The 13880-nt window shown below is 47.4% G+C and overlaps 1 protein-coding gene and 1 long non-coding RNA gene across 3 annotated transcripts in view; one reads left to right on the top strand and one right to left on the bottom strand.

Annotated features, from left to right (window-relative positions):
• dag1 (dystroglycan 1) overlaps window positions 1–13880 on the top strand; it is a 55848-nt gene that overhangs the window by 27267 nt on the left and 14701 nt on the right. For both annotated transcript variants that reach the window (XM_031735717.2, XM_039612157.1), the window contains exon 2: window positions 3520–4205. In XM_031735717.2, coding sequence (XP_031591577.1) covers window positions 3798–4205 — 408 coding nt within the window. In that variant the 5' untranslated portion in view covers window positions 3520–3797. The remainder of the gene's footprint in view (window positions 1–3519; window positions 4206–13880) is intronic.
• LOC120440214 lies at window positions 10568–12722 on the bottom strand. The gene is made up of 2 exons (XR_005613075.1): window positions 12562–12722; window positions 10568–11494 (listed from the first exon to the last, which is right to left on the bottom strand). It is a non-coding gene; the product is annotated as an uncharacterized LOC120440214 (long non-coding RNA).

The raw sequence follows: 13880 nt of genomic DNA, 5'->3' as shown, positions 1-13880 counted from the left end.
GAAGACAGCCCTGTTGAGAAGCTGTTTGAGACCTCCGGCTGTTACCATGGGTACGCCAAAGCAGGGCCGTGACCCAGAGACACAAACAGCATCATGCAATCCACATAACGTCCTCACCAAGTTCCCTCCACACTTCAAAGAACAGCTTCAAGTAAATCTGAAAGACTCTACAATAGCACATCTGTGTGTAGCCGTGGTTACAGGAGCCACGGACTTTATTTTGAAAGCACTTTCCAAGATCCACGTTCCAAAGAATAAAACAATAAGCTGTGATAAAACTTACAGGAAGTAAAGCTCAGGTGAAATCAGGAGAGCTTTCTTGAAAAGTTTGTGATGTGATGTGAAAGCGCCAGACTCGACCGACCTGGTTTCCAAAGGCCTGAGAACCTGCAGGCTCTGCTTGGAGCTAATGGGTCAGCTGTAGCAGGGGCAAGGCTTAAAATCTGAGTCTAGTATTATAAGGGTACTGGGTACTGAAAGTACTACCCCACCTCCTCTTAGAGGTAAAAGCTCCTCCCTTCTCCCTGATCTGGACCCTAAACGTTCAGTAATCAGTGACGAGGAGTTTTAAGGCAGCTCGGTTCAGTGACGTCCTGTTTATCAGTCAGAGGCAGACAGAGCAGCACAGGAGCCATGTCTTCGTAAAGCGGTGAGGACGTCAGATATTTTGTGGTTAGACTCGAGCCATCTCTGCCCACGGGGGCAGCGTGAGGAAGAAGAGCGGGGCACGACACCCACTGCGTTATTAACGTCGAGCTCTCCAAGTTTAGACTTTACTGGCAGCTTTTCACATTTTGTTCTGAAACTGATGATGAATCATCTCCCAGACCTCTCAAACGTCCCACTCCCGCTCTACTTTTAGTTCTGCATCCCTCCCCTCACCAGTCCTCACCCTCTAACTCTGTTACCCCCCTCACAACTGTCACTACCACCCAGAAGAGCAGCAGCAAGTGTCCGGTTAGCCGTTTATTTATAATGGTGGGAGATGGAGCCAGGTCTGGATGTTTATTCTGGGCCCTGAGCAGCGGCGGGCCGGACGTCGGGCCGTGTTTCGGTAACGAGTGTTTGTTTTATTGCAGTTACTTTAAAAACGCCCGAAGAAGCAGAAAACTTGTAGTTTGATATTTTGCTCATCGTCTCCGGACCTCCAGGTCGGCACAGTGGGTAAATATTACACCAAAAACCTCATTGACTGCAGGAAAAACCCTGAAACGTTTCTGGATAAATGTCTGGGCTTTGGGCTTGTAGTGTCGGCTCCACGTTTGCTTTTTAAAAGTGGATTTACTTTGACATCCCTCTTAGAAATACCCCTGTGTTCCTCAGCAGCCGGTTGTCATTACCCTTGCATTAGTTTGGCTGGTTTTGCACAGTGTTGCCTCATTTCTTTACATCCTGCAGCCGCTGTGGTTTTACAAGGAAATAAATTCACCTCCAGGATTCTTTGTTCTGTTTTTAGGAAAATCATCAGCTTACATAAAGACACAGAAAGGCTTTCGTGTTGCACTCTGATTTATGAAAGCACGCAGCGAGCGCTGGAGCGACGCCATCTCCGGTTCAGTCGGTCCGACCCCGATGAACTCTGGTTCCAGTTACACGGTTATTTGGAGTAAATAAAACAATTCGCCCAACATATAGATGATGTGGAGGGGAGGCTGCTCTTTGATGGATTTGACCAATCAGGAAGCACCAGGTTCACAGTCTGAATCCAGATTTAAGCCCGAGATGCTGAAACCAAGAGCTGCCGTTTCCTTCCCTTCTTGGCCGTCTTTGCCCACCTTCCTGCCCACCTGTACCACGGTGCCAGGAGGTGGGCAGAGCATGTTTGGGGGAGGTGTTGTAGGTGTTGAGGTAATAGCAGCTTTCTGTCCTGCTCAGAGTCAAAGACTTCTCTCTGTGCCCTCCGTGTCTACCTTCCTCTCTTTCTGTGCGCTGACAGCTTCTCTTCATCCAGCTCGCCGGCACTTTCACAGCGACGCTCCCCCGCCATCGTTAGCCCCATTGTCATGCGATGAATAGAAAGGCTGTTTTTGATAGGTGAGTGAGTGCCAGGAGGGAAAAGAAGAAGAAAAAAGGCCTTGAAGGTTTTGGAGATGTGAGAAAAGGCGTGGCGTAGCTTAATGCTCTGGAGGGAGGACAGGAAGTGTTTGAGATGAAGAAAGGCGTGTGAGGACAAAATGTAAAACAAAAAACATCCTGAAACAGAGAAAAGCAACGAAGGCAATCAGACAAAGAGAAACCGATGACAGATTGAACAGCACAGAAAAGCAATAAGGAGTAAGAGGAAGCAGGAGGGATGTTGCCTCTGGCGCTGCAGTTGAAGGTACCCTACGTGAAAGCGAGGGAGGGGGTTTATCCACGGTGGCCATCTTGGACTACTTTCAAGAAGCCTCAGTAAAACTTTAACGCTCCAGAAGTAATTCCAAGGAGCTTCAGTGGAAATGAAAACATTTAAAAGTAGAAAAAAGCAACTCGACTTTGACAAAGGAAATGTCGAAATTCCAGTGATTTTTCCTCCTCTCCCTCCGGATGTTGACTCGTTGTAGAAAAGCTTGAGCAGCGGGGGGAACGACACCGTGGCGCTCCTGATTAAAAACAAAGTTTTGTCCAAAGGTGATGCACGGCGAGGGCGAGGCGGCGACAACAAAGGGTCCTTTGAGCTGGTTGAAAAGCTACCTGGGAGGCCGGGTGTTGTTGTTGCCGGGGAAGTCCTGCGGTGATTTCACTCTCTCCAGCGGGCATCTGCTACGGGGCAAAGTGGAGTCACGGCGGGGGGTCCCTCTTTCTCGTTCTCGCCCTCTTTCTGTCTAATGAAAGCACTCGGGGGAAATCATTTGTGTTGTGACGCACACACACACACACACACACACACACACACTTGCTCAGGAGGGGATCCTCTCCGCCATGAAAGAGCTGTATGAATAACAACCTCTGAGTTCACCCTCCACGCTCACAATGGACACACACACACACACACACACACACACACACACACACACACACACACACACACACTCAGTCTGACCCTGCACACAATAGAGTGGCATGCATTCATTAGCAATTCCAAGAAGGCTTTGACTGGTTTGGCATTGTTGGCTAATCCAAGGTCCCACCGTATATCACCTTCACCTCCCCCTCTTGGTTTATCCATCTTAGCCTCCTCTCCCTCCATCACACCTCCTTCCCTCCTTTCTCTCAGTGCTTTCATTCTCCTGACTCGAGTCATTGGATAACTCAGCAATGAGTGATTTAAGTGTGTGTGTGGCTGTAAGAACTAATCAGATTACTCCCCAGCATTGATAATATTATTCCTCCTTACACCCTCCGTGCAGTCCGCGATGGATTTCTATCAGCAATGAGATTTGCGTCGCACAAATCGGTTTAAGGCACCGAACTTGTCGTGAGATTGACTTTTGATGGAGTGTGAGCTTTGAGTTCGGCCTGTTTGGGTTGTGCTGAGTGTTTTTCGCCCCTTGTGTTAAAACTGCTCCTCTAACTGGCCTTTCTTGTGTTTCCTCACAGATCTCAAAGGTGCTCGGCACAATGGGACTCGTAACCCTCTGAGGGGCGAGCACAAAAGACGGAGGGGAGCAGGAATAAAGCCGAGTGAAGAGGAGGAGGAGGAACAGAAGAAAGAGAAGATTCTTCCTCGGCGCCGGAGAGGGAGGGAGATTTGTAAAGAGGGATTTGCTCTATCTGTCGGGGGTGCATGCTCCCCCTGAGCCCCCCACCCTCCCACTCGGACATCCTCCTTTTTATTTTATTTTCTGCATCAGTGACAGTTCGACAAAACGTAAAGAATGCGCGATAAACAAAGTTTGGGCTGGCTCGGGCCGAGCAGCGGCCTCGATGTGAGACTACCCAGGACTAGAGTCGTGCTGCTGGGCGTGCTGCTCGCCGTGGCCGTAGCTGCGGAGCTGGACATCGACATGCTTGGCGGCATGGTGTTGATAGAAGCGGGTGGAGAAAGCGAGAGGTTTGACGGAGGCAGAGGTGAGCTCGAGGCCTCCATGCATTCCTCGCTCTTGCAGGACTTCCAGGAAGTGACAGAGGGCGTCGCGGCGGCGGATGCTGGCGAAACGGCAGCGAATCAGCAAAACGCGGCTACGCCCACGGCCTTCCCCGACACCTCGGCGATGGTGGGTTGCATTTTCCAGATGAAGGTGCCAAACAAGATGGAGGATGTCTACCTGGGTGATATCATCAAGGTGAGTCGCACAATCACGCCACGTTTCATTAAACACGACAAGAATACTTTAAATAATTCTGATCTTTTTTCTCAGTTTATTAAAATCCTGTGTTCAGATTTAAAGTAGAAGCTCAGAATAGAACAGAATAGAATAGAAAAGCTCTTCATTGTCATTGTACATGTACCACGAAATCATGGATGCTTCGTGCCAACTGACAGCGGGAATAAATAAACAAGCAGGAGAAATATGTCCAAACTAGAGGAATACATGCAAAACACGCAAAACGGGACTCACAGGAGAACAAAGTGCTGCACGGAGGCGTCGCTCACACACCACAGAACAAGTATCAGAGTCCAACAAAGCTTTGAGGAGTTTAAAAATCCAAAGACTCAGAGGGACTCTGATTTAAATAACAATTAGAATATATTCATCCTGATGGTTGAAGGAAGTGCGGATGCATTTGCCTTCATCAGGGAGTCGGACAGATTTCTTCTGCAGTTACAGCAGCGACGAGTCTCACTGGATTACATCACGCAATAGTTGTCAAATACAGCAGAGCTCAATAAAATAAGCAAAAGCTGTGGTCTGAAAGGACGCCACCTTCTGAAGTGTTTGTTTTCACGTGCTTTGAGGCTCTTGTCCGAGTTTGAAGATTGCTGGAGGATTCCTATTGGTGGGAAGCTACTGGAAAATGGCTTCTGGCCCACCTCCAGTCCATTCCCTTCACCCTCCTGCACGGTGACAGGGGTAGCTGCTGAGGGGTTTCTGGTTATAGACTGCAAAATTGAATGATTTCTGTGAGTGAAGTATGAGATGAATAAGACCATGTCCAGATTTTAGTGGCATACGAGGCCGTTTTGGTCCAGCTCTTATTTCGTCGGCATGCTGTCGTTTTTAAGTGTCGTGGAAATAAACACATTTATGTTGTGATTTAAAAGAGTTTCCAAGTTTTAGAGATTTTTTTTGAAAGGTTCAGCCTTAACACGTCTGTCAATACTAAATATAGTTCTGCAGTAAATCAGACTCCACTGAAAACCTCACAAGTAATACTGTGCTGTGGACACAGTGGAGTAGATCAGCTTCAGTCATTTAAAGGAAATGAAATTCAATTTTATTTACACAGCACCAAATCACAACAGCAGTCGCCTCAGGGTGCTTTATATTGTAAGGTAGACTCTACAATCATATGACCCCCTATGAGCAAGCACTTTGGCGACAGTGGGAAGGAAAAACTCCCTTTTAACAGGAAGAAACCTCCAGCAGAACCAGGCTCAGGGAGGGGCGGGGCCATCTGCTGACCAGTTGGGGATGATGGGAAGAAGACAGGATAAAGACATGCTGTGGAAGAGAGACAGAGATTAATAACAGATATGATTCAGTGCAGAGAGGTCTATTAACACATAGTGAGTGAAGAAGAAACACCCAGTGCATCATGGGAATCCCCCGGCAGCCTACACCTATTGCAGCATAACTAAGGGAGGATTCAGGGTCACCTGGTCCAGCCCTAACTATATGCTTTAGCAAAAAGGAATAATTGTGCTTATGAGGTAGAAGAGTGTTTGAACGTGTGTTTACATTCAGCCCATCCTTGTGTGAACGTCCAGCGGGTGTGAGGGTGTTCAGCATCATCCCTTGTGGGTTTGGCGTCTCTCAGGCTGTTTTCACATGTGGACTCTGGATGGTGACGGGAGGATCTGATCGTCGCATCGTGTGATTGTGTTGCTGCTTCTCGCGTGTAGAAGACAACAGGAGGAGATTCTGTCTCTAACAGGTGGAGCCCAAATGGAGCGCGTAGGGGCGAGAACAGGTGAAAACCACTCTGCTGATGGCTGGACTGCTCTTTGGCAAGCTGGGCAGTTAAACACAGTTTCATATCCATTCTGTGAGTGGGAGTGGGGGAATGTCAGCGCTGCAGTGCACATGCAAGGACATGAACACCTGTTGCAGGACGTCTTGGCCTTCTTGTGGCTGATGTTTCCTCTTTATGTCTGGATGTTCGGGCTCATTTTGCAGGGGGAGTTGAGACCATCACACGCCCTCCTGACGATGCCGGTCGATGGCTAAGACTCCGAAAGTGCCCCAAACCTTCAATATATGCACCCTCTGGGTGGGTGCTGGGTACAAATGCTTCGTGCTGAGCGAATAGGCCGACTGCAGATGAACTCTAAAGAACAATCACTAAAAAGTATGTCAGGGAAATGAAGCACGCGTGTGCCGTTGCTCAGAACCTGCCCCGAGGCGCCACATTTCTGAGGCCATTCACAGCAAAATGCCCTTTTTTAATTGCACCGCATTTTCCACAATAGCCAATTTTCTATAATATGTGGCCTCATATCTGAGTGCAGCGTTGCCCTCCTCTCTCTTTTCTTTCTGTTTCCTCTTCTTGTCCCAGTTACTCATTCTGTTCCCTTAATTCCATTTATCTTCCTCCCCTCCTGCCTCCTTCTTCATCTCCTTCTCTCCTCTGCCGTTCCATAATTCTTCCAGACACACTTTCTCCACTCTCTCTCATGCTTGACGTCATCTCCCTCAGCTTCCCATCCCTCCTTCCCTCCTCGTCATTGACTCATGTCTCTGGGGTAAATCTTTATATTTCCTTCATGCCGTCCATCCTTCTCTTCTGTCACCGTCCTGCTGTTCCTCCGCCCCTCTCCTTCTTTCTTCTTCTCCCTAATTATCACTTTTAAACTTCCCTCCTCTCCCTATCACCTTCCAGCCTTTCATATCCTGTTGCTTACCCCCTCTCCTCCCCCTGCCTTCGTATCTCCATTGCTTTTAAGTCCCATCTCTGCCCTCCACATTCTTCCTCCTCCAGCCTCTCCTTTCTTCCACCCCTGTCAAATCACATCAGATCATATCAATCAAGCTCCCCCAGCGACGAGCAGCACGCTAATTTACTTTAAACCGCCCCAATAAAACTCGGCACATTTGCACACAATCCGACTTTGAAAAGATGTTCTTCCTGCACATGCGGCACAAAAATGTCAGAGGTGAATTTTGGGAGCGTTGGGAATGATTCGCAGAAGTTCTAAGCAGTTTATTTCATACTCGGTGGGAGCTTCTGTTTAGTGTTTCATTAGAGTTAATGTTCTTTTACAGCTTGCGGATGAGCGATCTAGGCCGTCTGCTGAACTCGATGTGGCTCTCTGGTGAAGAAAACGGGCGCTGCGTGCGTTCTGTCTGGAAGTTTAAGGAAATATGATGCAGATTTCATGTGACAGCTGAAATAAACCCGCTGGGTCAGTCCCCTGGTTTGTGAGGTTGGCTTTCTCCTTCTAATCTAACCTGAGTTTGTGAGTCGGTGCTCTCCGTTTCAGCCTCACCTTTTCTTCCTCTCCTTCTTCTGCCCTGACATGCCTTCTTTTTTTTAATCATTCTACTCATCTTCCTCTCACACTTCCCATCACAGTTTTCAGCTCTTCTGTCTCCTCGCTCCCACCCCTTCTCTCTCCATTTGTCCCGCAGGCGAAAGCTGTTCTTCCAAACCTGATTATATCTGTCACACTGGAAGCTTTGGGCCTCTATTAGAGCCAATAGGAGCTGACAGCGTGGGCAAATAAGCCAAAAAATGGAAGAAGTATAAGCAAGGAAGAACGGAGAGGCGGGAGGAGAGGAAGAAAAGACATCCTGACCTTAGAAGCTGCAGCTTCTGTAAAATCCTGCAAATAAAAGGTCACAGATTAGATGTGGAGCGCGTGATACGCCGGCCTGCCGAAGTGCCCTCGTGAAGGAGTTGGCGCCTTCGTCCTGCGTCGCTCTCGGACTTTTAGCCGAGCCAAGAAATCCCCACGACTCTAACAAAGTTTGTTTACCTCCCCCTCCGTTTCTAATTTCAGCCCTGCGCCTCCCTTCCCCTTCACCACTCCTCCTCAGATGTTAGCCCCCCCTCCTTTAGGTATTTCGAAGGTCGGCGCTGAAGGTTGTGGAGTGAAAGGCCAAATCAATTTTTGTGCTTGCCGTTGCACTCATACTAATGGCCTTTTCTTATGAAAATCTGCCAGAGTTTGAGAGGTCTCCAGCTCCGTGACAGCCTCGCCTGCCCATTCACCTTTAGCTGAGCAGTCGGGGCCCCGTCAGTGAATGCATCGCCATTTAGCCATTCATACCGCGTAGAGATGAGGGTTCTCAGCCGGGTGGGCAGGACATCAGCCTCAGAGGAGGTTTTAAAGAGGTCGCAGGGTGATTTAAGAAATCTGAAATACAGCATAAACCTTTACAAGTGCACGTTATTTATATTCAGTGATATCTCTGAGAGCCGTGGCTTTTTCCCGTGCTGCTGCAGCTGCCTAAACACATTTCTGAATCCTTTTTTGAGGTTAATATGACACCGTTTCTTCATCGAAGGGTCACGGTGAGTTATTAGGTGATAAACTGAATGGGTATTTCACCAGTACTGATCTGATATTGGCCGACGGATGGCTGCATTGGTTAATGGATTTATATTGCTCTTTCTTACACTGTGTCATTCTGAAACTGAGAAAATGCAGCTTTACAAGCATTCTCTGAAGATTCATTTAGAGCAGAGGTTCTTATATTTTTAATGGCTGATTTAGGAAACTGACAAATGATTGAAGGCGATGTACACAGTTGGCTAACAAAGAGGAGACGCAGATCCCTTTGGTGTTGCGTCTGGAGGACCATTTGGGCTAAAATCTACCAACTGACCCATTGTGTGAATAATGGAGCATCTAAAACAGCTTCACCCCGTCTCTGCAGGTATGAAGCTCAAACGTGCCTTAAAGAACGCACATCATTAAATTGGTGCCCTTCCTCCTCCTCCTCGGACCAGCTGTCGTGTTTTTCTAACTCGTGCAACAAATGCACATCGTCAGTCTTTTTATTTCAGTTGGATCTGTTGCTATGATGGTTTCCAGCTGGCTTATAGCATAAACAGCAGTTGTTGGGGAGCTGTCCAGCGGGTTGTACCATCAGGGAGGTCCTAGAACTCTTTAGTCTGAAAGCTGCTAGAACTTCCGATCTAACACTGGCAGCATTGAAACGTGTGTCCAGTCTTCACCGATTACCTGTTTGTGAACACGCAGCGGCAAGTTATTAGACAAATGTTTTTGTACCTGAGATGAGTTCAGGAAAGTAGACCGACTTCTACTCAGCTCTCCACTACGGGCAGATTTGTGGCAGGTTAACCTCGTCAGAGTGGAGCAATTTGAAAGCTTTTGGAATAGGTTTGGACGATGTGTGCAAACTGCAGAACGCCCAAACGGAGGTGGAAGAGGAGCTCTTACTTTTCTTAGTTTAGATGTTATCATTCAGAGCGGCTGGAGAGCCGGAACCTTTGCAATTGTGGCGTCTGCGTGCAGGTGCTGCTGCAACTCGATGACCCTGCTGTGGTTCTCTCTGCTGTTATTAATGGAAGTGGCTGGAAGTTTGGGGTTTCTGGCCAGCAGATGAGCACTCTCCATTGCCTCATTACTGCAATTACCAGCGTAATTAGCTGATTGGCTGATGGGCTCGCTGGCAGGCAAAGCACGCTTACCCGCTTTTCCTTTTTTTATTCCAGGAAATAACTGACGCTAGCTCAAAATTCTTTTGTGCTTCAGTTCTCGGAAAACGAAAGAAGCCTATGTGGGTATTTATCTGTTTGCCTATGAGCAGATGCTGCATACTGCTCTGTTATCTCAATGTTGTGATTGTGCATGAAGATTAAAGAGAGATACTCACAGCTAACCCTTTCATAATTACTTTGTGGAAGTAACTCGCTGCGTCTTTGTCCTCCACGTAAAAGCACCCCAAAGCAAAACTCTCTATAACAAACAGTTTATTTGGTAAAACGCTGGTCTTGCTCCGCTCAAAAGATCTGAGCTCACACCCAGAGGAGGAGGAGGTGGTGTGAGCTGGAGAAAGAAAGCGTGAATCACTCCGACACATGCTCAGTGTGGACAGTGTTGGAAATATCTGATTCAGTGTTACTAGAACTACTTTAATCACATGGATGGTTTAGCAGGTGAGCCTCGTCAGAAGTCTATCTATGTATTTTTCTACCATTTATCTGGGTCTGGAGTCGAAGCAGAGATGCATCAACTTTGCTTTCCCCGTCCACCTCCTGCACCTTTGACTGCTGTCCAATCAAAGCACCGAAGCCCCTTTGGTCCCTTCTGCTGATGGTCAGGGTTTCAATTGAAATTTTATTGTTATAGCAGCAGTTTTTACACCACACCGAGTTATGGTTTGCACCAAAGGCCAGTGCATTCATATCAGCCTCTGCACTGCCTGATAGTTCTGCTGTTGACTGTGCTGCCAGGGAAACGCAGACTGTACACCAAATGGTCGGGTTTGGATAGCTTCTGTTAAATGTCAACACTTCACCGAGTTCTTTTGATTCCTCAGAGGCATCCGATGGAAGACAAAACACTGCTCAGTAGACCATTTCACACGTTTATTCTCTTACACAATACTTCTAGAAGGGTGATGCATCCTGCATGACACGTTGCCCCGGATCTCAAAATGGTGACGCACGCTTAACAGTTTTATTACCAGCTACCCCATTCTAGTCTAAACAACAGCATTTCAGTAACTTTCCACTAAAAGATGGTCCCCTTTATCTACTTTTTCCCAGGCAAGCATGAGTGAGAGTCAACAGCATTTTTCCACTGAAGGACACGTAGTCTAATGCCTTTATTTTTCAGGGCCGTGTCCACTTAATACTACACTATATGATTATATGGCATTTTGGTTAATATGAGACTCAACATTAAGGCACTTCAAATAATTTCATCTCAACACTTTGTACCGTTATAGCATGAACCAACTTTTCCAACAGACGACACAGTTATGGGCTCAGCATGCTTCTCTGCTGGCAGACTGTAGGGAGCGGCTGTTACCACGTGGAGATGGTGTCCAAAAAGATCTCGTTAGTTGGCAACGGTGGGAAGACTCGGGAGAGTCTTTTGTTGCCACTGGCTGATTCAGGATAACCTGATCAGCCCTTTATCAAAAGTTTGAAGCCTAATCTTGAAAGTAGAGATAGTGTCTGTCTCCTGAATCCAAACTGGAAGCTGGTTCCACAGAAGAGGGGCCTGAAAACTGAAGGCTCTGCCTCCCATTCTACTTTTAGGAACAAGTAAGCCTGCAGTGCGAGAGCAAAGTGCTCTGTTCGGATAACGTAGACGTCTTAGCACCATTTTAAGGCAGTAAAATTAAAGCTGGGATTCTTTAGGCCTGTCTCGTCATCTTCTTGGCGCTTCCTTGGGCTCGTCGTGCTGCTGTAGGCTGAATTTGAGGCGGGTGCGCTTCTTCCCGATGACACAGAGTAATGGATCCAAATATAAACAGCCAAATCTTCAAGTTTCCTGCAACCATACAGCAGAATAAGTGGCCGCGCACTTGTAGATGTATGCATATTTGCGGCAGCGTGTTGCTGTGTGTTTGCACGCAGGGAGGAAGCGGCTGTGTGCGTGCGGTTGTCAGAACACATCGACTCGCTGTTTGGATCACTCCCCTCCTGATGAACGGAGACAGTGGCTTGTTGTTGTTAACGGTGGCTCCCTCGGGGGCATTTTGGTGGGAAAACTAACTTTCTCTTCTCCTCCCCGCTGTGTCCTTTTCCCTCCTCTCAATTAGATCTCGTCCTCCTGCCCCCTCCTCTGTCATTCGCCGTCTCTTTTTCTTGTTAAATTTCCACCACTTTCTGCCCACGACTGAAGGGAACTCCCTTTCTTTTCTGTGCTTCATCTTTTTTTCTTCCACATCAGCAATCTGTCTCCCATTTCAGCTACTGCAGATTAGCTTGCAACACAAGCACGAGCAAAAAATATTTTTCTTTCTTTCCCTTCTCTGTAATTTTCTCCCTTTTAGCCAGACTCGCTCTGCATTTTCTTTTCGATGGGTTTTAAAACCGCAGCCGTTATTCTGTTATTTCCCCCTCTTTCCATTTGCTTCCACGTCTCTTTACTCACAAAAACTTTTCATTCTGACTCTCGAGGCTCTCCTCTGATAATGGCACCATTGTCACTCTTTGTCGCGCGCCTCTCTGCTCGTCCTGCAGTCTTTTTTTACAGACAGGATTACATTGTGAGCCCCTGTAGCTCCGGAGCTGTTAGCTGGCAGGATAGCAGTGGAAAACTGGTATTAAGAGAGCAGGAGGGAGGAGGCGACCCAAAGATAAAAACACACCAGAACATATGAGTCACCCTAGCTGTAAGCTAGCACGGTGCGATGGGTTTACTGGCACCGGGACGGCGGTGGCCATGTTGCTATGTAATTAAACATACAGCAGGCGAGGCTTCTTGATTCATATGTTCCAAATTATATGCTCCCACAAATTCATTCACAATTTGATGGCTCTCAGTTTAAGACGAGCGCTTCACATTCTGGGACTCTCCTGCTCATAGTGTCAAGCTGCTTCTCTGCTACTCACATTGATGCCTTCATGTCAGTGTTGGGTTTCAGGGCGTGATTTCCATTTGACCTTTAGCACACATAATTACTGCCAAACAGCCACCGTTTGACTCCCTAACCTCCCAAAGAAAAGCACGGCAGAGAAAGATGGAGCTCATTTCAGTGGTTTCGTTTCTGAAAGTAAATACTGCTCGTGCTGCTGAAAAAATGCCTCCCAGCAACGTTGTTTTGGTGTGTCCCTCCGTAGCCAGGCAACCACGGCTTCTGGACTGGCCGGGATCCTCCTGCATGCTTGGTTGTCACCCAAAGGGGGAGCGGAGCTGGAGCGTGGTGGGCTGCTTTCATTGGTTTGCCAGGCTCGGTGAGCCGAGCCATATTTGGTGTGTGAAAGTTACAGTGGCAGTTTATTTTTAGACGTTGCGGTCTTAGATTGTGTGTTGACTGCCTTAATAAGTCAAAGCAGCAGTGATGCTTCACTGTTTGCACAATCAAAGTTTGAAAAGTTCGGCATCGGCCCGGATGTCGGACCGAGTCTCCCTGAGGTGCCTGTAACCCAATCAGGAGAGAGTACTCATGACACGCTATCAGCCCTTTTAATCAGCTGAAATCACTCCCATATTCACTGTCAGCAGGCAGCTTCCTCCACAACATGCAGGCTCTGTCGGCTTTTATCACCTTTTTTTGTGGTTTGGCTGCTTTGCTCAAAAAAAAAAGAAACAATAGTACAAATTAGATTAGAAGACCAGATCTGCTGGGCCTGAGGTTTAAACCCAAACTGTCCACAGTGAAGGAGAACCAATCAGTGTACAAGTTACCAAACTCTCTATTCCTTTTAATACAATAGAATAGAATAGAATAGATAAGCCACTTGACACCAGTCAGTGCACCTGACAAACAGAATCAGGGCATTTACTGGCCGTCAGACTGCCAATGTTAATAAAATCAGTACATCTAAATCTGAAAGGTATAAAGTCTATTAAAAATATCCAGCATAGTTACAAATACTCCAGAAAAACATGGCCTTAGATTTCGGTACCCAAGTACCCCGTGTGCTCTGTTCGGTCTCGCTCTTCCAACAAGACTTGTGGTTCAAACAGGCTGAAATCTCGACTTGGAAGGAGGCCGTCCGTGTCGTTCCTCTCATCTCAAACCGATTTAATTTCTGTCTCCTCTTCAGGCTGCAGCGTTCGGCGTCACCGCCGCTTCAAAAGAAGGACGCTCTATACCGTGTCTCTCATTATCTCCGAGCACTGCGTTTCAAATTTAATGGCTGGTGTCGGCACTAAAGCTCGTTAGCCGGATATAGAGGGCTAATGTTTTATTCAGCAAAGAAAAAGG

The sequence above is a fragment of the Oreochromis aureus genome, linkage group 5, assembly GCF_013358895.1.
Source record: "Oreochromis aureus strain Israel breed Guangdong linkage group 5, ZZ_aureus, whole genome shotgun sequence".
Taxonomy (NCBI): Eukaryota; Metazoa; Chordata; class Actinopteri; order Cichliformes; family Cichlidae; genus Oreochromis; species Oreochromis aureus.
Note: the sequence above shows the minus strand (reverse complement) of the source record. Positions and strands in the feature narration are given on the sequence as shown.